This window comes from Camelina sativa, chromosome 8, assembly GCF_000633955.1.
Source record: "Camelina sativa cultivar DH55 chromosome 8, Cs, whole genome shotgun sequence".
Taxonomy (NCBI): domain Eukaryota; kingdom Viridiplantae; phylum Streptophyta; class Magnoliopsida; order Brassicales; family Brassicaceae; genus Camelina; species Camelina sativa.
The window spans coordinates 25,668,482-25,690,244 of record NC_025692.1 but is presented as its reverse complement, the minus strand read 5'-3'; the positions used below and the strand labels follow the sequence as shown (position 1 = coordinate 25,690,244).

The 21,763-nt window shown below is 34.2% G+C and overlaps 3 protein-coding genes across 4 annotated transcripts in view; 1 reads left to right on the top strand and 2 right to left on the bottom strand.

Moving 5' to 3' along the window:
* Positions 32-3,185, bottom strand: LOC104708632. The gene is made up of 4 exons (XM_010425224.1): positions 2,535-3,185; positions 2,106-2,267; positions 1,322-2,008; positions 32-1,245 (listed from the first exon to the last, which is right to left on the bottom strand). The coding sequence occupies exons 1-4, from the start codon at positions 2,907-2,909 to the stop codon at positions 145-147; spliced, it is 2,325 nt and encodes a 774-aa protein (XP_010423526.1). The 5' UTR covers positions 2,910-3,185; the 3' UTR covers positions 32-144.
* Positions 9,371-13,288, bottom strand: LOC104708631 (calcium-dependent protein kinase 1). The gene is made up of 7 exons (XM_010425223.2): positions 11,702-13,288; positions 11,440-11,583; positions 11,184-11,336; positions 10,855-10,970; positions 10,530-10,697; positions 10,095-10,319; positions 9,371-9,697 (listed from the first exon to the last, which is right to left on the bottom strand). Exons 1-7 carry the CDS (start codon positions 12,612-12,614, stop codon positions 9,584-9,586), a joined length of 1,833 nt encoding a protein of 610 aa, XP_010423525.1. The 5' UTR covers positions 12,615-13,288; the 3' UTR covers positions 9,371-9,583.
* LOC104708630 (beta-glucosidase BoGH3B-like) overlaps positions 18,119-21,763 on the top strand; it is a 7,409-nt gene continuing 3,764 nt past the window's right edge. Inside the window, exons 1-10 of one of the 2 annotated variants that reach the window (XM_019228963.1) lie at positions 18,119-18,278; positions 18,644-18,886; positions 19,203-19,407; positions 19,510-19,600; positions 19,689-19,834; positions 19,916-20,159; positions 20,373-20,477; positions 20,565-20,747; positions 20,827-21,028; positions 21,168-21,660. In XM_019228963.1, the coding sequence (XP_019084508.1) occupies positions 18,670-18,886; positions 19,203-19,407; positions 19,510-19,600; positions 19,689-19,834; positions 19,916-20,159; positions 20,373-20,477; positions 20,565-20,747; positions 20,827-21,028; positions 21,168-21,660 (1,886 nt within the window). In that variant the 5' untranslated portion in view covers positions 18,119-18,278; positions 18,644-18,669. The remainder of the gene's footprint in view (positions 18,279-18,643; positions 18,887-19,202; positions 19,408-19,509; positions 19,601-19,688; positions 19,835-19,915; positions 20,160-20,372; positions 20,478-20,564; positions 20,748-20,826; positions 21,029-21,167; positions 21,661-21,763) is intronic. The other variant, XM_010425221.2, reaches the window with a different exon arrangement.

The following is a 21,763-nucleotide window of genomic DNA, read 5'->3' as shown; positions in this document are numbered from 1 at the left end:
CAAAAACATTATTGTAACTATGGACATCAAATTAGCCAGAAAATAAAAACAAAAAATACAAAAGGGGTTATTGAGTTATTTATGATTATGAACACCAAAAATTCAAACAAAAGTAAACTCTTTTTCTCTATATACACTTCTCTTTTAAACCTTTACTACCCCCAAAAGCTCAGCGATCTCGCAGCCAAACCCACCATTATTGCTGAATTGGCTCGCCAACGACCAAGCCACTGTTACAGACACCGCAGCTTCAGACACAGTTTCAGAGGATTCTATCTGATGATGGAGGTGTTTAGTGTAGTGAAGCTCAATCTGAAGACGATGATGCAAAGATGAAACCAGTCCTTTCTTCATATCAGCTTTAACTTGCTGAATTGGAATCGCGGCGAGGAAGCTCTTTATATACTCTCTACATGACTCTTTACCTCTACACACTACTTCTTCTTCTTGTTCTTCTTCTGATTCTTTTGATCTTTCGGCATACTCAGACTTGTCCTTACCACCTTGTTTCTTGTTTTCTAGGCCGGCTTTGTTGTCTTTTAAGGGTAGTAATCTTTGGATCTCTGCATCTTTGTCAAATTTCAAGACATAAGCTTGGTTGTAACCCTCATAGAGCCTCTCTCCAAGCGTGTCTATGATGTAATAAGCATCATGGTTCACCAAGAGCACGAAGAAATGATCATTCCAGCTCACAATGTAGATCACAGGCTCGCTTGCCGACTCTTCTGGTTCTTGTTTCATGATCTCTTCCCAGATACTGTCAAAGGACATTACACCTTTGAGAAAATCTAGACTAGCGTCTTCTTTTCCTTCTTCTTCCTCTGGATGGAAGAACCCGATGAATGATTTCTCAGGGACTACACAGATGGGTCTGATTTTTGCCTGTAGAACTGTCTCCAGATCGAAATGTTTGTCTGGAAACCGTTCCCTGTATTCCTCGTTTTCGCACATGTTTCTCCACTCGGATGATCCTTCTCGGATAAGACTGTCAAACTCTGACCTTGTTGGGATTATGTCTCTGTTGGAACCTAACCAATTTGCCATGACTGCAACTAGGGCTGTGCATGCGCTTTCTCCATCAGCTCTCTCGCTTCTCTGATCGATTGATGCGAGAAATACTTGAGCCCTGAGTTTCATCAGCCCATCACGGCTTATAATCTCTTTGGTTTCCCAACTACCAACAACGAAATCATCATCTCCAAACTGGGATAATGGTTTCTTGATTGAATCATCAGACCTATACCACTGCAAGAGAATCAATCAAGAGTTAAGAAACAATAACATAAGAAAACCAAGAACTAAACGTAGTCAATGTACTTACATCAGAGTTAGACTCATCGGATGAACTCAGTTGTCTGCGGTCAAAATCGATATCATCACCACCATCTTCAAGACAATCCTTTTTAAGAAGAGGTTCGCCTTTCTGTTTAGGAGACCTAAAACTGAGTTTTCTCTTCTTCCAAGATAACATTCTCTTCTTAGACATTTGTCCTTTCGTCTGCTCCAAGATTACTACATCATTTGAAGCCTCATTACCGCAATGTCCGGTCTCTGCTAATGGATTGCGGTTGCTGTAATATATCAAATCCTCGTCTTCAGGGTTTGTATCAGCATGAAATGAGCCTCTAGCCCAATTAGCATATCGAAGTGTTTTGTAATTAACCGGATCAGCTACGCCGCTTTCATTCTCTTTGTTCTCTTCTGACTCATCGGCAGCATCACCTTCATCTAGAGAATCTGTGTCAAAAGGATAAGTAGAGTCAGAATCAAGATTTCTCTCTGGACTCTTTCCTTCACTTCCGCTTCCGCTGCTTCCATCTTTCTCACACTCCTTTTCCGATGCGTGGGGATTAGACATGCAATGGTTGAAGGATTTCATCTTTCTCAGGCCTACTTTTACAACAGACTCAGCTTTCTCAGCTTCAGTAGAAAGAGGAGACCATAGAACAGGAAGAGCAGATCTCTGTCTTTCAGGCAATGATTCTTTAAGGGCAAACTGAAGAGATATCTGAAAACATCATAAGTTGAAACTTGCGGTTAGAGAAATGAAAACAACAGTAATAAACTCAGACAACTATCTTATAAGAAAAAGATCACTGACGCACATGAAGACATGGACTTCGCACAGATGATGATGATGAGCCACTATACTTCAGAGGAACTTTGACTTGAATATCATCTTCTTTCATCAATGAAAAGTACTCTGCAATGTTCAGTGATGCCTTCCCAAAGCTACGAACTTTCTCCTTTGATCCTTGATTCAGTCCCTACATAACAACCGATCCCAAACACTTAGATTTGCATAACAACAAATCCCAAGAAGACACAACACATACACAAAATCTAAATGCCTAATCAAGACCATAGACTTATCTCAGAATGAATAAAAATCCCCAATTTATACATTGGAACTAAATTACAGAGGACCTAAAGCAAAGGTACAACCTTTATACAGACCCTGATAATTTAGAAAGAGACATCAGAGTCAACGATTCTAAAAAAGATAAGAGAGAGAGAGAGAGAGTGAGACTAACATTGAAGACAGTGAAAGAAACGATCCATGGAAGAAACGATCCTTCCTTGTAAACAGAGAATTCACAAACCCTCTTAAACTCTTCGTTCCACTCAACGACGCCGTCGCCGCGAAACCCACCTTCTTCGGTTAAATTCCGTACGAGGGAGCGTTTGAGAGTAACCGATTTAGGTCCTTTCCACTTGATCTCAACGACAGGTCTCTTCCTCGTCGTCGTCGTCGTCACACCTCGCTGATGATCAGTATCATCGCCATCACCATCGGAAGAATCCAACAAACCCTCCATCTTGTGAACAACGACGATCACGTCGAATTTGACGGCGAAGAGAGGAGGCCACGGTGGCCACCGCATGATCTGTTTCATTTTCACAACCATACAAAACGATACAAGTGGCTACCAAAGCCTTAACAAGATTTGGGGATAAGAACGAATCTTAGAAAGAAAAAAAAGGGTACTGGAGTAATCGAGATTTGAGGAAGAAAGAATCGGACTTTAAGAGATGGGTATGGAGGATTTGGTGGACGCAGACGCGGTGTGATTCTCAGACTCAAAAATATTTGAAATTTGAAGAAAGAGAGAGAGATAGAGATAGAGAGAGAGAGACTAGTAGAGAGAAGGAACTCTGCGTATGGTTCTTTTTAGAGTCAACCCTTATAGAGAGAGAGAAAGAGAAGGACGGCAATATAAAAATTGGTGATTAATAATTAATTAATACAGTTAGATTGATTATTTAAATGATGATACACACTACTGTATAAAGTTTGACATTATAAATTATTTATTTAATTATAGAAAAATGATTTTTTTTTTTTTTTTTTTTTNTTTTTGAGCGCAGGTGAAACAGAGGATGTAGCATACGTCTTTGTATCCACGTTCTAGGTGCAAAAAGTCTTCTTGGTTTTTATTTTCTTTTAACTGTTGAGAAAATATAATAAATTGATGTAATTGTGTGCTGACGTTTAGTTTTGGAATATTTGTATCTGAAAAACTACGATTTCAATTAGTTATATTTCGAGAATTAATTATATCTGTTAGTAAATCCAGCAGATTTTAAGGTTAGTGTAATAAAAAAGATTTATACTATACTGCCCCAATAAATTCCTCTAAATTCTATAACTAGTAAAAACGGCCATTTATTTTTTTGAGTAAAGTTGGATTTTTATGGCTGAATTTAGTAGTTTTCTATTATATGCTATATTTTGTTTATGATTATTTTAAGCTATACCAAAATTATTACTTTTGACTATATAATAGAAGAAAAAACTTTTTGTCAACCATATGAATGATCAGTAGGTTTTGACTAGATTCTCTAATAATTTTGTTTCCACAATGTTCTTTAAAACGCAGCCAGTAGCATGATTCATATCTATAATAGAGACTCTAGAGTCTAGAGGCTCTTTAAATCTCGATCACAAACTCACAAATTATGACTTTACTATATGTATCTATCTCGCATCAATTATTTTATACAAATTATTTCGACACATTTTATCTGCCATATGCAATTGTTCTGTTCCTAATCAGAATTACCAAATTCATACACCATCTTGTTTCTTTTCTTTTCGTTTTTTCTTTTTATTGGTGTGTTGGAAAGCTCCGAACCTGAATTAGGTTTTTAATGTTAATTAATTAGAGACCTTATAGCTAATATATTATTTTGTCCAATCCATGTGAAAGATAAGATTTTTAATGTGCATGAAGGATGATAATACTCTTTTTTAGGTGTTTAAAGTGTAAGAAATAAAGTTAGGTATGTCCTAATTCATAAAATTTTCAGCTTATTAAGTCCTAACCATATGCCATTGCCTTAAAGTTAATAGTCCCTACACTAACTCATGCTCCCATGATCCTCTTTCGATTTTTTACTTCTTTTGTAATGGAAAATAAAATTATAAATCATTTCTTATGTGATGTGTACTTCTTTGGCGGTCTCAAGAGTTAACTAATAGACACGTACACTCTATAATAATTTGAGGTTTTTAGGTTCGATTGTGTTTTTTTTTATATAGACTAGTTTTCAATCTACGCTAAGCGTTGGTTTATTTGATATATTTTAATGAAAATTATATATGCATCATAACGATAATAAAATATTATCTTATAAAAAAGTTTAAATTAGTATTAAGGAAAATAATTAAATTTCATATACATAATTTTCTAAAATATAAAAATCAGTTGTATCATAAAATCAAATCTGATAGAAAAATCATGAATTTAACTCAACGTCCAGGCGAGACGAATCAAACTGATGACTTCACATTTCATAAACTATATCTCTGACCACAAAAAAAACGAAATAATTTTATCATCATGATCGCTACCACCTATGTTTTCGTGTTTTTTATTAAATGTTTTTTTATTATTCATATTGTTTCTTATCATTTTCATTGTCAAATTTTATGGTAATTGCCATCGTTACTTTTACCGTTTGGTTATTCGTTATACTCTTTTTTTTCTTTTTCTTCGTCAACTTCTTCACATTCTTCCACTGAAAAACCTTTTTTAGAGTACCACACAACTTGTTAACCCATCAAACTCCAAAAACAAAATCATTTATTTTTTCATAAAAATAAAAAATAAGATAAATTTGAACCTTTTAAAAAGTTTCAATATTTATAATATTTTAAAATTATAATATTTAAAAACTTTTTAAATGCTAAAATTTTTTAAAAGTTTCAATATTTATAATATTTAAACTTTTAAATTTTTTAAATATTATAATATATTTTTTTGAAACTTTTTAAAATTTTAGTTTAATCAAATAAAAAACTGGATCAAACCGAATAAAACTTTTAAACTTGGATGCCTGATAAATCAAGCTTTCCTGCTCATTCGTTGTTGGAAGCATATTAATCTTATTTATACTGGTGCTGAATCATTGTCTAAAAATTTTCTAGCCGATATGAGATATTGTACATAGTTATTTTATTTCAATAAATTGAAAATTTTACTTTTTCTAAAAAAATTTGGAAATTTTTAAAAATGTTATTGAATGACATGTCAAATCCTGATAGGTTGTTTAAAATAATTTTTAATATAAAATTTTTTGGAAATTTTAAAAAATATTAATTAATGACATGTCTAATCATAATAGGAGATTTTAAATCTTATGTAGACGCCTTTAGAAGCTTATAGCTTATACTTTTTATTAGTATATATTGTTTGTTTATATGTATATATATATATATATGTGTTTATTAAAAGTGTTACTAATAAATTGTATATTATGATTTTTTAATAAAAAGTACAAAAAGAAGAATATTTTAATATTTAGAAAGTTTTAAAACATATTACTTTAAACAATAACCAACATATTTGCTTTAGAACAATTAGAACCAAACACAAATAGAACTTTATGATACAGTTAATCATGATCACGTTTTGTGGACTGGAATTAGGAGATTTAAAGATAGATAGAGACGTACGCAGTAGCTTTGAAATAGACAATTTAATATTTATTATATAAAACCAATTTTTTGTAATTTATAAATTAAAAAGTCGTATCCCCCCAAAAATGAGCACTTTTTGATGTCAACAACATACATACGCACGCCTTAAATTATTTTATTATTGGAGAAAAAAATAAGTTGGTTGTGAGACCCACTTCTACATTTTCCTGAATAAAGTAAGTTAGGTATAATTAAATTAAACTAGCTAAATTGTTTTTATGTTTACAAAATTAAACTAAACTAGCTAATAATTCATATTAAACAACAAATAAGATAAGCTCGTCGACTAATGGAAAAAAACTACAACACAGCTCAGTAGTTTTGTCCTTTGAAGTATGAAGAAAAGATGATTTATAGTGAACTGATGAAATCTGACCAAAAAATGAAAAGTGAACTGTTGGGTGCTAGACAACATAAGCTATTCCTTATCACTTTAAAATTACAAGCTGGATCCTTTGTTTGTCCTTACCACACATAATAAATTATCTTAAAGATCTCAAATAAATACGAGTTTAAGATTAGAAAGTTTGGTGGCTATTATTTTCAGTGACCAAATTTAGCGACATCTGTACATTACTTTATAATTATTTCAGCAAGATTCAGTAATTATAATTCAGACCACAAATAAATTATTGTCTTAATTTATTTCTCTAGTAATGTTTGTAATTAGTGGAATGTCTAGATTAGTGTTTTTTCAACTCTTCGAATTTACTTTTACGGACAAGAATAACGTTTGTAAAGCTATGCAGATTCAGTTGCCAAATGACATAAGACTACATATGTATGCTCAAAGTACACAACACAACAAAGTTTCACAAACTAAGTATAAGACAAAAAAAACCTCATCCACAAGATTGAGATCCAAAAGAGGGCAAAAAGAGAATACTGGCTGTGCATTTGTCTTCAACACAACCATCATCATATATTGTCAGAAAACTCTCTTTGTCTTGCCTGTAGTTTTGTAGTTTAGATAAACTGATGAAACTAGAGTTTAAGAGCAATGCTAAAGCTTTTCTCTAATCCTCTTGATCTCTTTTTTTTTGTATTTGCAGAGCTCAGCATCAAGCCTCTTAACTTTATCTTCCACTGAATCTCCGCACAAGCCTTCTCGATGACAAAGCAGAAGAACTCGACTGACAAAAATTGGACAAGATTTTTGCTTATTCCTTTTTTCATATATTAGTATCATTTTTCTATTATTTTATTAGTCTAAGATCACAATATCTTTGGAAAACGAGTAACCAATATTTTTTTTGTGCGTCGATTTTTCATGTATTATATGGTTTTATTGAAAGCCAATAACCAATAAAAAAAACTTGTTTTTTTCTTCGAGTTGACTACTTTTAATTTAATAAAAAGTAAAGTGGACCAATAAACAAATAGTCAAATTTGTTTTATCAACAATGCAATTTATTTACACATTAAGGCATTTAATTATGTCTATGAAAAAAATTCTTCCAGAAAAATCTATGTAGATTAAAACTGTGCTTTTAAAAAGTAAAGCAGACCAATATTGAAATAATAAACTTATTCTTAATGTATACACTTTTTCTTAAAATTAATCAAGTACATCGATAAAAAGGGATAAAATATTTATTTAATGCATATATTGAACATAATAATGTGAAAGTAAAATAGAGGAAAAATTGGAAAAAAGAAAAAGAATGAAAAACATTAAATTGTTTTCTTAAGGTGGGTGGACATGTTTATAAATAAAAATCTGAAGGACTTACATGGATAAAGTGGAAATATAGATTTATTTATATATTTATTAATATAACCAATAAATAAGAAGAATAAAATACTAATAACTAGAACAAAAATCCCTAGCTATTATAAATACCTAAGTATTTGGGTGTTAATTAGATTTGACAAAAAAAAACTATAAGAATTTTTTTAAAATAGTCATGGATTTCATTCTCAAACTCGTACCATTCATATTCATAGGTCTTGTAGTTCAATCTAAAGAAACCGTAAGAGATTTAATATCCGTAAAGGTAATTTGAAAGAAAATTTATATATCTATAAGCATCCCGTTCTCAAACTAATATTTCGTAGATTAACTTATGATATTGATTTCAAAAATATTTTTCATAGTTAAATGAGAACATAATCTATGATTGTGTGGATATATACAAACAACCTTCGTTAAGTCATCCACTACTACAAAACCATAAAATTCAGGTATTCATCTATCAAACTACCTTTTCTTGGATTAGTTTACATAGTTTGAATATTAGTGGAGATCACTCTTCATGTGCAAACTTATATGTAGGCAGTAAAGTTAACAATAAAGTTAATTTGATCCAAACTGGTTGGATGGTAAATTTCATATAAGTGTTTTTTTTTAATTTGACTTTTTAAAGAAGAAAATTTTGATTTTAAGAAATAAAATACACTAATTTTGACTGATAGGTGAATCCAACATTATTTGGTGACGGACGCACATGGAGTTTTGGATTTTGGAAGGTACATATAACAGTACAGCTATAAAGTGTTTATCACGTTTTTTAACGACAGTAGGAGAAAGACTGAAAGTAAGAGAAACTAGGATATATAGACAAGTTCGAACAAAGTTAGAGAAACAGAGTAAAGAAACTAGGATATTAGATATGTTCAGACAAAGTAAGAAACTACGACTCTACAAGGATAGTACTCTGAGAAGGGACGTTCACTGATCAGCCAACTGGAGGGCATCTGCAGAAACCGGGTGGACTCACATTGCGCGGCGGCGTTCTTTACACCAGTTCATGGCATGAGCGATCAATGACATCACGATGACCACTATTAAGACTAACAACACAATGAGAAAAGTGTCATTAACGACGGCGAATTCTGATATCTCGGACTTCGGTAACATTTTTTTTGTTATCTGTTCTTCATCTAACAAAATCAGCATTGTTTGTTTATATAGACGAGAGTGTATCAACATAAGCTCAAACTTTCAAAAACAAACGGATGTTACATATGGAATCGCACTAAGATGGAAAAGGTAAACAATATCATTCGGATACACGTCCTAAAGCCAATCCATACACGGGTATAGCAATTCATCATAGTTGCTGAATACCGTATTGGTGAGTATTTTCTCCACCGACCTATTTTTTGATTATTCGAAAAAATATGTCCTCTCAGTGGAGGAATGCAAACTCACAATGTTATAACTAATCACAATGGTGACATTGTATGACGTTGTTCCTAAGCCAACACGCATCGGGATATACACTTCAAGAAGATATGCCTGCTTCTGATTATTCTCTTTGTGTTGCTTTCAGATCATAACTATTTGTGTTTCGGGTCATTGCAATCACCAAGATGTCCATCGTAGAGAGTATCGTTAGACTTGTTTTAATCCCTGAGTCATTGTGAAACTAGATCACTCTGCTCGAATGTTAGAAGAAGCCTATATATGCTCAAGAAGTACACATTACAACGAAGTTTCCAAAATAAGTCTAAGACAAAAACCTCATCCAAAAGATTGAGAATCCAAAAGAGGGCAAAAGAGAATCTTGGCTGTGCATTTTGTCTTCAACACAATCATCATATATTATCAGAAACTCTTGACTTGGGCTCTAGTTTTGTAATTTGAATAGACTGGAATTAGAGTTTTAGAGCAATGCTAAAGCTTTTCTCTAGACCCATCTTCACAGGACCTCCTGTAATGCTTCCTTTCTGCATCATCGCCACAAACTCGTTGTAGTCTATTCTCCCGTCCTGCAAACAACAATTCAGTTGTTCAAAATTATCAACACTCAACAAGAGTTTCATAAGTTGTTGAAGAATTTCTCAGAGGTTCCAATATATTAATCCAAAACCGATTTCAACATTAATTACAACACATTGGTTTACTGTTTCTCAGGAACGAGAGTTTCTACTATTCCCCTACGTTTAACAAGAATCATACTCAATCAGCCGAGTCTTTCAGAGAGAATATCTCTAAAAGGATAGTGTAATTCTCACTACTTTCAACAATGCAAGGATTGAAGAGGATCATATACGTGAGATTCCTATGAGCGAAATGATCTATAATCCATTCAATCTGATGATTGTTGAGAAGTATTCAAGTCATTTGAAAATTAGGATAAGATGATAAAGGTGTAAAGGAGCTTACATTGTCTTGATCAACGTCGCGCATCAGTTCTTCTATGCGGACATCCTCAACACCAAACTCCTCACAAGCTTGTTGAAGCTCATCTGGGGTGATATAGCCACTCCCATCTTTGTCAAAGTATGTAAAGGCTGCAAACAAATGATCCTCTCTCTCTATTTTGTTTAGATGCAATGTTGCAGCTATGAACTCTTTGTAGTCTATTGTTCCACTGTTGTCCACATCAGCCTATATTAAATACACATGAGAGAGAGATACCAGATTAAATGAAAATCCTAGCAAAAACACAGAAGTATATAACCAGAACCAGCAGAGTATTTTGGATTATAACAAGCCCATTTCATAATTATAGTTAGGGAAAACACTGGATTTGCAGGTATATAGGGATTAGGGACCTTCATTTTCAAATAACAAAATAGCAAGGGGGTTAAAACTTACAGCTTGCATCAAGTCAAGAATTTCAGACTCATTGAGGTTTGCCCCTACTCGTTTAAGTCCTGCTTTCAGTTCTTCAAAAGTTATCTGACCACTCTTGTCCGCATCTATCATATTAAACATTTCTTTCAAGCCAGCTATTTCTTCTTCAGATAAGCTCTCAGCAATGACCTACAAGAAGGCATAAAGAGAGAAACTTAATCTGCATCGTCTCTTTCTTTCCACATAACAAGAAGAAGAGAAGGTAACAAGCAACTATCTTATGTTTATCACAGTAACTTGTTCTCCATATGGTTTTAATTTTGATTAGCATTGAAAAACCGCTTACCCTAAGAGCCATTTTCTTGAACTTGTTCATCGCAGAAAATTGCTTCATACGGCTCAGAACAGCAGAATCCAGAGGTTTGTCTGGAGCCACACCATCGACTTGTACCCATGGATGACCTGAGAGGAAGCACAACTTCATAAGAAATAGGACAGTGGCACAAATGAACTCTACATGACAATGTATTTGGAAACTTCACTACTAAAATAGCTGTGAGACAGGACACTTATAATTCATGTAGGACCATTGAAATCTATGCTCAATGGAACTAATAGAAAGAGAATCGTAACGCTCTAACCGAAAGAGGAAGGTTTCAGATCAAAATCACTTACATAATACTTGGTGGGCAGTTAACCTTTTCTTGGGATCTCTGACAAGCATTTTCCTCACTAAGTCTTTTGCACTTTCAGATATGCTCGGCCAGGGATCTGACGAAAAGTCAAGATCACCGTGGAGGACCTGTTCGAAGATACCTTGTTCGGTTTCTGAATGTTCAAAAAACAAAAAAAAAGAACAAAGATTTTGTTCAGAGCCTAATTAGGACAGGTGAAAAATCTCTTATCTAAATATGATATACACAATCCTTACCAGCCCAGAATGGGGGAACTCCACTCAATAAAATGTACACAATCACTCCAGCACTCCAGACATCAGCTTCAGGACCATAACGCTTTCGAAGAACTTCCGGAGCAACATAATATGGGCTACCAACAACATCTGTAAAAATATCGTCTGCAAAGAGGAAGGAATTGATTTAAAAAACCATTGACCAACATGAATCATGTCATTCAAGTTAAGTGACCAAATCTAGAAACTGAAAGGTTTAAGATGCGTAATATTGAAAGCATACCTGGCTTAAAGAACATTGAGAGTCCAAAATCAATCGTCTTCAAGAGAGAATCTTCATGTTTACTGACAAAAAGAAAATTCTCGGGCTTGAGGTCTCGATGCATAACACCAAGAGAATGGCAAGCCTCTACAACACCAACAATGGTTCTAGTGAGCTCAGCCGCTTTCCTCTCTGTGTAGTGACCGCGTTGAATGATCCTGTCAAAAAGCTCGCCACCTGCACAACACTCCATCACAAGGTGCACCGCCACAATATCCTCATAAGCTCCTTTAATGGATATGACATTTGGGTGACCAGCCAAGTGATGCATTATCTGAATTTCCCTTCTCACATCCTCAACGTCTTCATCAGTCAAAAGCTTCCTCTTAGCAATTGACTTGCACGCAAACTCCTTCCCTGTAGTCTTCTCCACACATAAAAAAGTCGTCCCAAACTGCCCTTGTCCAAGTTTCCTTCCCAAGGAATAGAATTCCTTAAAGTTTTCAGTTTTCCTCTGCAACACTGACTCAGTCCTAAGACCTGCACTTGACACTCTTTTCATGTGTTTAGGCTTCTTAGGTTTAGCTGGAGGATCAGGTTTTGCCTCCGGCTTAGTCTCCGGCTTGGTCTCCGGTTTGGTCTCTGGTTTTGACTCAGGTTTTGTCTCCTCTTGCACTTCAGGCTTGGCTTCAAGTCGAATCTCTCTGTCCTTGGTCTCGATGTTAGCCCCTGGCTTGGGCATTGTGACCTGTTCAGGAGGTTTATTCTGGACATCATCAGATAATGGAGATCGAAGCTCTCCTGAAACAGGTCTACTTGAAATATCTTCATTGCTCACGGAAGCCGAATCATCTCCATCTCTTGGCCGCCACATTGCAGCTGAAACAGATTGCAAGAAGCCATTCCTGCTTGGTCCAACACAAGTATTACCCATCCAAATACCCCAAAGCTTCTCTTAAATCTCTTTCACCAAATATAGCATCAAGATTTGATCACAACACCGTGTAAAAACAATCTAATCTCATCCCTAAAGTCAAATCCTTCCTATCATACTTTTTAGTTCTTGAACACCATCAGACATCAAACAAATGCATTCAATATTCTTACACAACTGAACCTTACTTGGGTCAATACCGACCAAGGAAACAGCAGAGGGCTCTTTATAATACAGAGACAAAATATAGCAAGAAAGCTGAAAAGGGTATCGGAAAAATCCTGACTTGAAACGAACCCAGAAAAGAGAAGGATGCAAGGAACCGAAGCAAACAAAACACAGAGAGAGTAGAGAAAACACGCCTAGACAGAGACAGAGAGAGAGAGAGAGAGATCTGAAGAGTAATAGAGAAAGAATGAAAAATAAATTGGGGGAGGGGGTTGGGTGGGAAAATAATAAAGGGATAGTTGTTTAATAGCACTACAGTTGCATAAACCGTAGGGACATTTGATAATTTAATGAGAGAGTCAAGGCTGTATAGAAGAAGAAGACGATGGATGAAGCAGAAGAAGAAGACGATGGATGAAGCAGTTTGAAAACGCGTTCTTTTTGTTTTGATTATCTCTCTCTCTCTCTATCTATCTATCGCCGCCGAGTTTTGCGCTGCGATTTGTCTTAAACTCGTTTTGATTAAATTTTTGTCTTTTGTTTTTTTGCAAAGTCCACCCTTTTCAATCTTGGCAACCCAGACGTCGGGCCAGAGTTTTTTTTTAATCTATATAATAATAACAATTCAAATAAATACGATCAAATTTTTTCAAAAAAGTCATGAAAAGTTATTTAAACGGTTATTGAAACGTTTATTTATGAAAAGTTACAACTGTTCACTGTAAAGTTGTGTTGATTGAAACAGTCGTATCTTTTGAAATCTATATATATTTGTCTGTTTGAACTGTTTTCATTTTTTTTTCTATGACACAATATCAACTAAAATTTCAATTTCAACGGTTTATATATTTTTCTAAATTATTTTCTAGCATTCATTCTTTTAAAAGTCAAGAAATTCCTCTAATTCTTGATTTAACAAAAGATTTTTGGAATGATGAATCTAATTTACATCTTTTAGTTAATTTTAAATATAAAAATTTAATGAAAATACCTAGAGTGTTTTTCCAAGAGTTACATGGATTACATAGTGAGTTTTTAGATTTGACTTTTCAATACGGTAACAATCCGAATAAATGCCACCAAAGATTGTGTTTTTCAATTGTACCTTTTGGATAATCTTCCAAAAAATCTGTAGAATATTTAAATTATGTGTTTAACAAAAAGTTGCGATTGTTCATTGTAACGGTTTTTTTGTAAAATTGCAACTGCTCATTGTAGAGCTGTGTCTATTCGAATATTCGTATCTTTTGAAATCTATATATTTGTCTGTTTGAACTGTTTTTATTTTTTTTTTGCCATGACACAAAATAATATAAAATTTCAATCTCAACGGTTTTTACAGATCTCTAGATTATTCTTTAGCTTTATTCTTTTAAAAGTAAGAAATTTCTCAAACTCTTGATTTAATAAAAGATTTTTGAAATGATGAATTTAATTTAAAACTTTTAGTTAATTTTATATAAAAAATTAATGAAAATACCTATATATAATAGCAATCCGAATAAATGCCACCAAAATTGTGTTTTTTCAATCGTACTTTCTGGATAATTTTCCAAAAAAATCTGTAGAAAATTTAAATTGTGTGTTTTACACAAAATTGCGATTGTTCATTGTAACGGTTTTTTTGTAAAGTTGCAACTGTTCATTGTAGAGTTGTGTCTATTTAAATATTTGTATCTTTTGAAATCTATATATATTTGTCTGTTTGAATTGTTTTCATTTTTTTTGCCATGACACCAAATAATATAAAATTTCAATCTCAACGGTTTTTACAGCTCTCTAAATTATTCTCTAGCATTCATTCTTTTAAAAGTAAAGAGATTCCTCCAATTATTGATTTAACAAAAGATTTTTGGAAGATGAATCTAATTTACAGCTTTTAGTTAATTTTATACCTAGAGTCTTTTTCCAAGAGTTAAATGGATTATATAATAAGCTTTTGGATTTGACTTTTGAATATGGTAATAAAGATGTCTTCTATTTAAAAGCAGTTTATATGAGTTTGTAGGTATAATCAAGTGCACACACAACAATTGCAATTTTTTGTAGTACCTTTTCGTTAAGGAAATGTTTTTATTTGTTTTTTTTAAAATTCAAACGGTTGTATCTGTTCATTGTAGAGTTGTGTTTTTTCACTATATTTTATTTATATTTTTTCGTCACAACTTTTCGTTTTAATAGGTGCGTCTATTTAAATAGTCATGCTTTTTGAACTCTCTTTATATTTGTCTCATCATCACTAACTAACAAGTTCGTTGACACAAATTTTCCATTTTATGTTGAGTCTAGATAATTGAATATATTCTATAATCTAACTAAAATTTTAGAAATGATTATAGCAATAGAAAAATTTTATACAACTTAATATTGAATTTATAGTTGTGTCTATTTATCTTAACTTTCCATTAAAAAATATTTTAATATCTAAAAATAATAATAACAATCTGAATAAATAAGAACAACAATTGAGACTTTTCGTAGTACTTTTTTGTTAAAAATTGGTTTTATTTGTTCTTTTTTAAAAACTCAAACAATTGTATTTCTTCATTGTAGAGTTGTGTCTTTTCACTGTATTTTATTCATATTTTTTCATCACAACTTTTCGTTCTAATAAGTGTCTCTATTTAAATAGTCATATATATTTTGAACTCTCTATATATTTGTCTCTTCATCAATAACTAACAAATCATTGTTGTTGAAACAAATTTTTAATTTTATTTTAAATCTAAATAATTTGAATATTAATATCTAATATTAAATGTTATTCTATAATTTAACTAAAATTTTAGAAATGATTATAGTAATATAAAAATTTAATAAAACTTAATATAAAATTTACAGTTGTGTCTATTTATCATAACTTTTTGTTAAAAACTATTTTAATATTTAAAATTTATTTTATTTTGTTCTTAAGAGTTGTGTATTTTAATTTTAATTTTCCATTAATACTGTTTCACTCATTATTAAATATATTTTTAATTATAGGTATTTAATAGAAAATTACATTACTCATTATAACCATTACTTCAATATTCTCAGTAAAGATCACTTCGTCATAATGATTTTTTTAGTTGTAGCTCTTTACCATAATTCTTCATAAAAATATTTTATATTTATAATACTTTAAACAATATGTTTTGCAAAGTTGCGTTTATTCTACATAATATTTTTTATTATAAGTTTTCATTTTGATGATTGTGTTTTTAGTAATAGTTTATGTATTCAAACTGTTCTATTACATTCAAATAATTTCATAATGTATAGTTTTAAATTTTAAATTTAATTTTTTTTTCTTCTAAAATACTCTTCCGTGATATCGCGGGGGAGGGGGGGGAGTCTGAGTCTTAGTAGTAGTATTAAACTGACCCCATCATTAGTAGTAGTATTAAAAGTGAAATTACCATAAATTTGTTTTCCTTTGTCTGAGTTCTTTTTAAACGTACCCCATCATTTATTATTTTTTAAAGATAAAACCCGCAAGTAAAAAATTATGCAAACAAAACCCACATTAGAGAGTAAAAGAGCAGACAACCAAATAAAAAAAACATCCACATGTTTAATAGCTTATTAACAAATCACGTTGATCTACAGATTCTTGTCGTCGTACTGATGTTTTATCCCTAATTGAAAAAGCTGACCACAGCTTTTATTGTAGAACTAAAAACCTACCTGCAACCAAATTGTGGTGGAGACGAGTTTCATGTTCTAAACATTATGATAATCAGTATGAGACTTGGTTTGATGTAGTGCTGATAGTGGATTATCATTAGAACAGAGTTATCATGAGTGTTCACGGCCTCCGGCTAATCCAACACTAGATCAATTTCGACCAGTATAGCCACCCCTGGTCCTTGGTCCAAGGACCTGCAAGAATAGATGATCTTTATTACAGAGATTCTCAAACTTTTTCCGTACTTGTTCCTTCCTTGATTGATTTTTTTTGTCCATCTATTACTATCAGGAGGAAACAACTGTTTCCATAAATTGCTATGAGGAACAGTGAGTGATTCCTATTCTTGACTATCAATATACTGGCTAACTGAAGAGTCCCTTTTTTTTTTTTGCAACCACTAAATCCTTCATTGACTTTCCTGTTGAGAAAATCAGTCTTCATATAAAACGAGTTCAAGCTTTGACAGTAGTTAGGCAAGCGTAAGTACAATTCGATCATCAGATATAAGATATGGGCCACTAGACATTTTGGCAAGAGCCCCCTGATAAACGGATGCACAACCACAAGTAAGAAACATTCTACACGTCTAATTGACTCATGCAGGCTGTCAAAAAAGAAAAAAGGACTAATTGGCTCTGGCTGACCAAGTTTTCTGTTCCGTGCACAACCATAAGTAAAAAACATTCTACACGTCTAATGCAGGCTGACCAAAAAAAAGGACTAATGGAATAAGACACGTCAATTGGCTCAATCTTTACCATAATCTACAAGTCAATGTCAACTGCCATCAGAAAAGTGATCTTTCCTGAGACATTCTTTCCCATAACTGAACATATATATATATGTGCCTTAACCTTCGACAATAGAAGCCAGGAAAAGTCAGCAGCAATGCACACAATTGGAATCTGTTAAGCTCGTCAGAAAATAATTACCTCCTAATGCTGTTAGCACAGAAATCAGAATCACAGCTTACAGAACGTCTTTGTTTCACTAACTCTGATTCATTAACTTGAAAGAACTAAAGTCTGAAATTTGAGTGCTTTTTTTGATTAAAAAAACTGAAATTTCAAAGGTTACGGGTGCTCTAAACTCATCTCTCCTGTCTTCCCCAATTGAACGATTCACAAGCACTCAAAATCCCTAACCTCAAGGCAAATGTATCGTATCCCCCGTCATCAGGATCCTCCACCCACGAAACCAAAGATGGAGACTTTTCGACATAATAATCATCGTAGAGGAAAAAGTAAAGTCTTTTTCTTTTTAACGGCGGGGGATTACACAGTAGCGGGGCGGCCGGAGGGCGGAGTATCATCAACTCCGGTTTAGCGTGAGATTAGAGTCGAGGAATCTGATTCTCCCGCCCTAGTGACACGGGTCTAAGGTCGGTTAAAAAGCAAGTACGATATTTTCAGTAATTTAAGAAAAAGGATATAATTTTATTAAACTTAAAAAGGAAATATATGAAAGAAGGAAAAAAAAAGAAAAGAAAACTTTAAAAAAGACGAAACGACGACGCTTTGTTCGTCGTTATGCTAATAGCAGAGTATACTCTGGGGCTGGGGGGTACAGATGTTTTTGTGGAAAAACGTGAGCCAACCCCACGTTCCCAAGAAAAAAACAACAACATCAACGTCTTTTACTTTTACACTCTCTCTCTCTCTCTCTCTCTCTTTATATCTCTGCTTAAAAGCGTTTATTAACTACTCTTTTTTAATTCTCTTATTAATATTGTTTCTAATAAAATCTCATCGAACAAGAAGAAGAAGCAGAGATATTATCTAGTGTTGTTGTTGCTCCTCTGCCTAACTCTCTCTCTCTCTACTGTAAGTTCTTTCTTTCTTTCTCTACTTTGGGATCTTGCGTTTTCCTCCTTCAATGTATAAGTCTTTCTAATTCCATGGGAAAAGATTCGATACCGAATCGTGGGTTTCTTCATCTTTGTTGAAAACTTAATACAGTAAATCTCAATAAAGTTTGTTTTTTTCGCTTTTTTTCTTCTCTCTTTTTATCACTGATGAAAAAAGGTTGCTTTTTTTTTTCTTTTTCTTTTGTTTCTTGTTCGGATGCTTAGAACCTTAAAGTATCAGCAATTTGAGGGATTTTTGTTTTTGTTTTAGATATTTCTAAGCTGACAAGTGAGAAGTGAGAACTCTTTCTTATCTTGAGTTTCTGTCTTTTGTATTTCCAGAATTGCCCCCCCCCTGTTTAACCAAGATGAGCAGAGTTTTCGTAGCGATTCTTCTATGGATGTGTGTGTGGGTTTCTTGTAATGGGGATGGAGACTATGTGTTGTACAAGGACCCCAAACAGACCGTTTCAGATCGAGTTGAGGATTTGTTTGGTAGAATGACTTTGGAAGAGAAGATTGGTCAGATGGTGCAGATTGATAGAAAGGTTGCCACTGTTAACATCATGAGAGATTACTTCATCGGTATGCAAATAACTAATCTTTCTTGCAATTTCTTATTTACTTGGTTGGTTGGTTAATTTTGTTGGTTCTCCAATTTCTCTCATTTTGGGGATATTGAATGGTTTCTTTTGTAAATCAGTCGGTCCAACTGTTATTGTTCAGAATTTTTAGTTGAATTGAGGGTTTCACTCAACTTTAGGCTTACTTTCAGTAGCTCAGTCTCTCACCATCTTGTTATCATTAGAACTAGATAAGCTGAGTAATTTTTCTTGGTATCGAGTGTTTGGATTTGTGAAACTTGAAAATAAAAGATGTTTCTTTGTTTTGTTATGTGCAGGCAGTGTATTGAGTGGTGGTGAGAGTGCTCCACTTCCTGAGGCAACCGCTCAGAATTGGGTTGATATGATCAATGAGTATCAGAAAGGAGCTTTAGTGAGTCGTTTGGGGATTCCTATGATATATGGCATTGATGCCGTTCACGGGCATAACAATGTCTACAACGCTACTATCTTCCCTCACAATGTTGGTCTTGGAGCCACCAGGCAAGTTTTAGCTAAAACGTTTATTTGGTTTTGCATGTTTCCCGTCTCGGATTTTACGAACGCTATCTATATTTCTTCTGCTGATAGATTTGAGTTTCACAGGGATCCTGATCTGGTTAAGAGGATTGGAGCAGCTACTGCAGTCGAAGTCAGAGCCACTGGAATTCCATACACATTTGCTCCTTGCATTGCAGTAAAGTTTCTGTATTCTTGATCCTATAAGTTCTCTTCATATCTTTGGTACTTTGGACATTTGTTAAAGTTGTTTCTCTTTGCTTTAGGTTTGTAGAGATCCAAGATGGGGTAGGTGTTATGAGAGCTACAGCGAGGATCACAAAGTTGTGGAAGACATGACAGATGTCATACTTGGTTTACAAGGAGAGCCTCCTGCCAACTATAAGCATGGCATTCCATTTGTTGGTGGCAGGTAAGGCTTTTGATAATTTGGTTGTGTTATATGAGCCTTACGTAAGTATGTTCTTCCTTTTATGCGTGTTATTGTTTTCAGGGATAAAGTTGCAGCATGTGCCAAGCATTACGTGGGAGATGGTGGGACAACCCGAGGAGTAAATGAGAACAACACGGTGACTGATTTACATGGTCTTCTTAGCGTTCACATGCCTGCTTATGCTGATGCAATATACAAAGGTGTTTCCACAGTGATGGTTTCATATTCGAGCTGGAATGGTGAAAAGATGCATGCAAATACTGAGCTTATCACAGGGTATCTTAAGGGTACCCTTAAGTTTAAGGTCTGCCTACTATTTACCTCAATAGATGTCAATTACAACTTTAATGCACATGCTCTGTGTTCTGGCAGTAGTCTTTCTGAATGAATAAGGCTCTTTCTCCATGTATTTTGTAGAGCCGTGAATAGAACTTTTTATGGAGCGTATGTGAATTCTTATATGAAGGAGTTGATTATGAGTTCTAATTCCAACTTATCATTTCTATGATATGTGCAGGGTTTTGTTATTTCGGATTGGCAAGGTGTTGATAAGATTTCCTCACCACCGCATACGAACTACACAGCTTCCGTCCGAGCTGCAATTCAAGCTGGCATTGATATGGTTTGTGTTTCAAACTTCACAGACATTCCAGGACTTAGATAGGAAGATGTTACTTATGTCTGTGTTAGCTAACGAAATAATATGCAGGTCATGGTCCCCTTCAACTTTACCGAGTTTGTCAATGATCTTACGTCCTTGGTGAAGAACAAAGTAATTCCTGTCACCCGGATTGATGATGCTGTCAGAAGAATCCTGCTTGTCAAGTTCACCATGGGTCTTTTTGAGAACCCTTTGGCTGATTACAGCTTTTCCAATGAACTAGGAAGCCAGGTCAGTTGCCTAATAATCCAGAGCTAGAATCTCTTGCAAGTACTTCCAATCTTGATGGAATCTTTTCAGTTTCTAATAGGCACACAGAGACTTGGCAAGGGAGGCTGTTAGGAAATCCCTTGTGCTGCTGAAAAACGGGAACAAAACCAATCCTATGCTCCCACTTCCCAGAAAGACTTCGAAGATCCTAGTCGCTGGCACTCACGCTAATAATTTGGGTTATCAGTGTGGTGGTTGGACCATGACATGGCAAGGATTTAGCGGTAACAAGAACACGAGGGGTACGTTGTGCAACTCTTATTGCAGATTATACAATTGCTATCATCATGTCTGTGACTGTTTATGCTGTGAAACAAATAGCTTTGATGAAAGACATAGTTGATAAACATTTCAGCAACTAATATGTCTTTTTATGTTCAGGGACTACACTTCTTGGCGCTGTAAAATCAGCTGTTGATCAAAGCACTGAAGTTGTCTTCCGCGAAGATCCAGATGCTGAATTCATCAAATCGAACAACTTTGCTTATGCAATCGTTGCTGTTGGTGAACCTACATATGCAGAGACAGCTGGAGATAGCGACAAGCTAACTATGCTGGAACCAGGTCCAGCGATTATTAGCTCCACTTGTCAGGCTGTCAAGTGTGTGGTTGTGGTTATTTCAGGCAGACCGCTTGTGATGGAACCTTATATTGCCTCCATTGAGGCATTGGTTGCAGCGTGGCTACCAGGAACAGAAGGACAAGGTATAACTGATGCTCTTTTTGGGGACCATGGCTTCAGTGGAAAACTTCCTGTTACATGGTTCAGAAACACAGAGCAGTTGCCTATGAGCTATGGAGATTCACATTATGACCCACTCTTTGCTTATGGGTCTGGTCTTGAAACCGAATCTGTTGAAAGCATTGTTGCTAGGTAGAATGCTTCACACAGCTTCTTGTTCCATCGTTTCAGTATGCTCTGACACAAGATTTTGATTCTTAGCCCCTTATTTTGGTTGTAAACAGGTCAACCTCAG

Coding starts and splice junctions, on each gene's coding strand:
- LOC104708631 (XM_010425223.2), bottom strand. CDS start 12,614: ATGGGTAATACTTGTGTTGGACCAAGCAGGAATGGCTTCTTGCAATCT. Junction 11,584..11,701: donor CTCAATGTTCTTTAAGCCAG/GTATGCTTTCAA, acceptor TCCTCTTTGCAG/ACGATATTTTTACAGATGTT. Junction 9,698..10,094: donor GCGACGTTGATCAAGACAAT/GTAAGCTCCTTT, acceptor TGTTGTTTGCAG/GACGGGAGAATAGACTACAA.
- LOC104708632 (XM_010425224.1), bottom strand. CDS start 2,909: ATGGTTGTGAAAATGAAACAGATCATGCGGTGGCCACCGTGGCCTCCT. Junction 2,268..2,534: donor TTTCTTTCACTGTCTTCAAT/GTTAGTCTCACT, acceptor GTTGTTATGTAG/GGACTGAATCAAGGATCAAA. Junction 2,009..2,105: donor TGCGAAGTCCATGTCTTCAT/GTGCGTCAGTGA, acceptor TGATGTTTTCAG/ATATCTCTTCAGTTTGCCCT.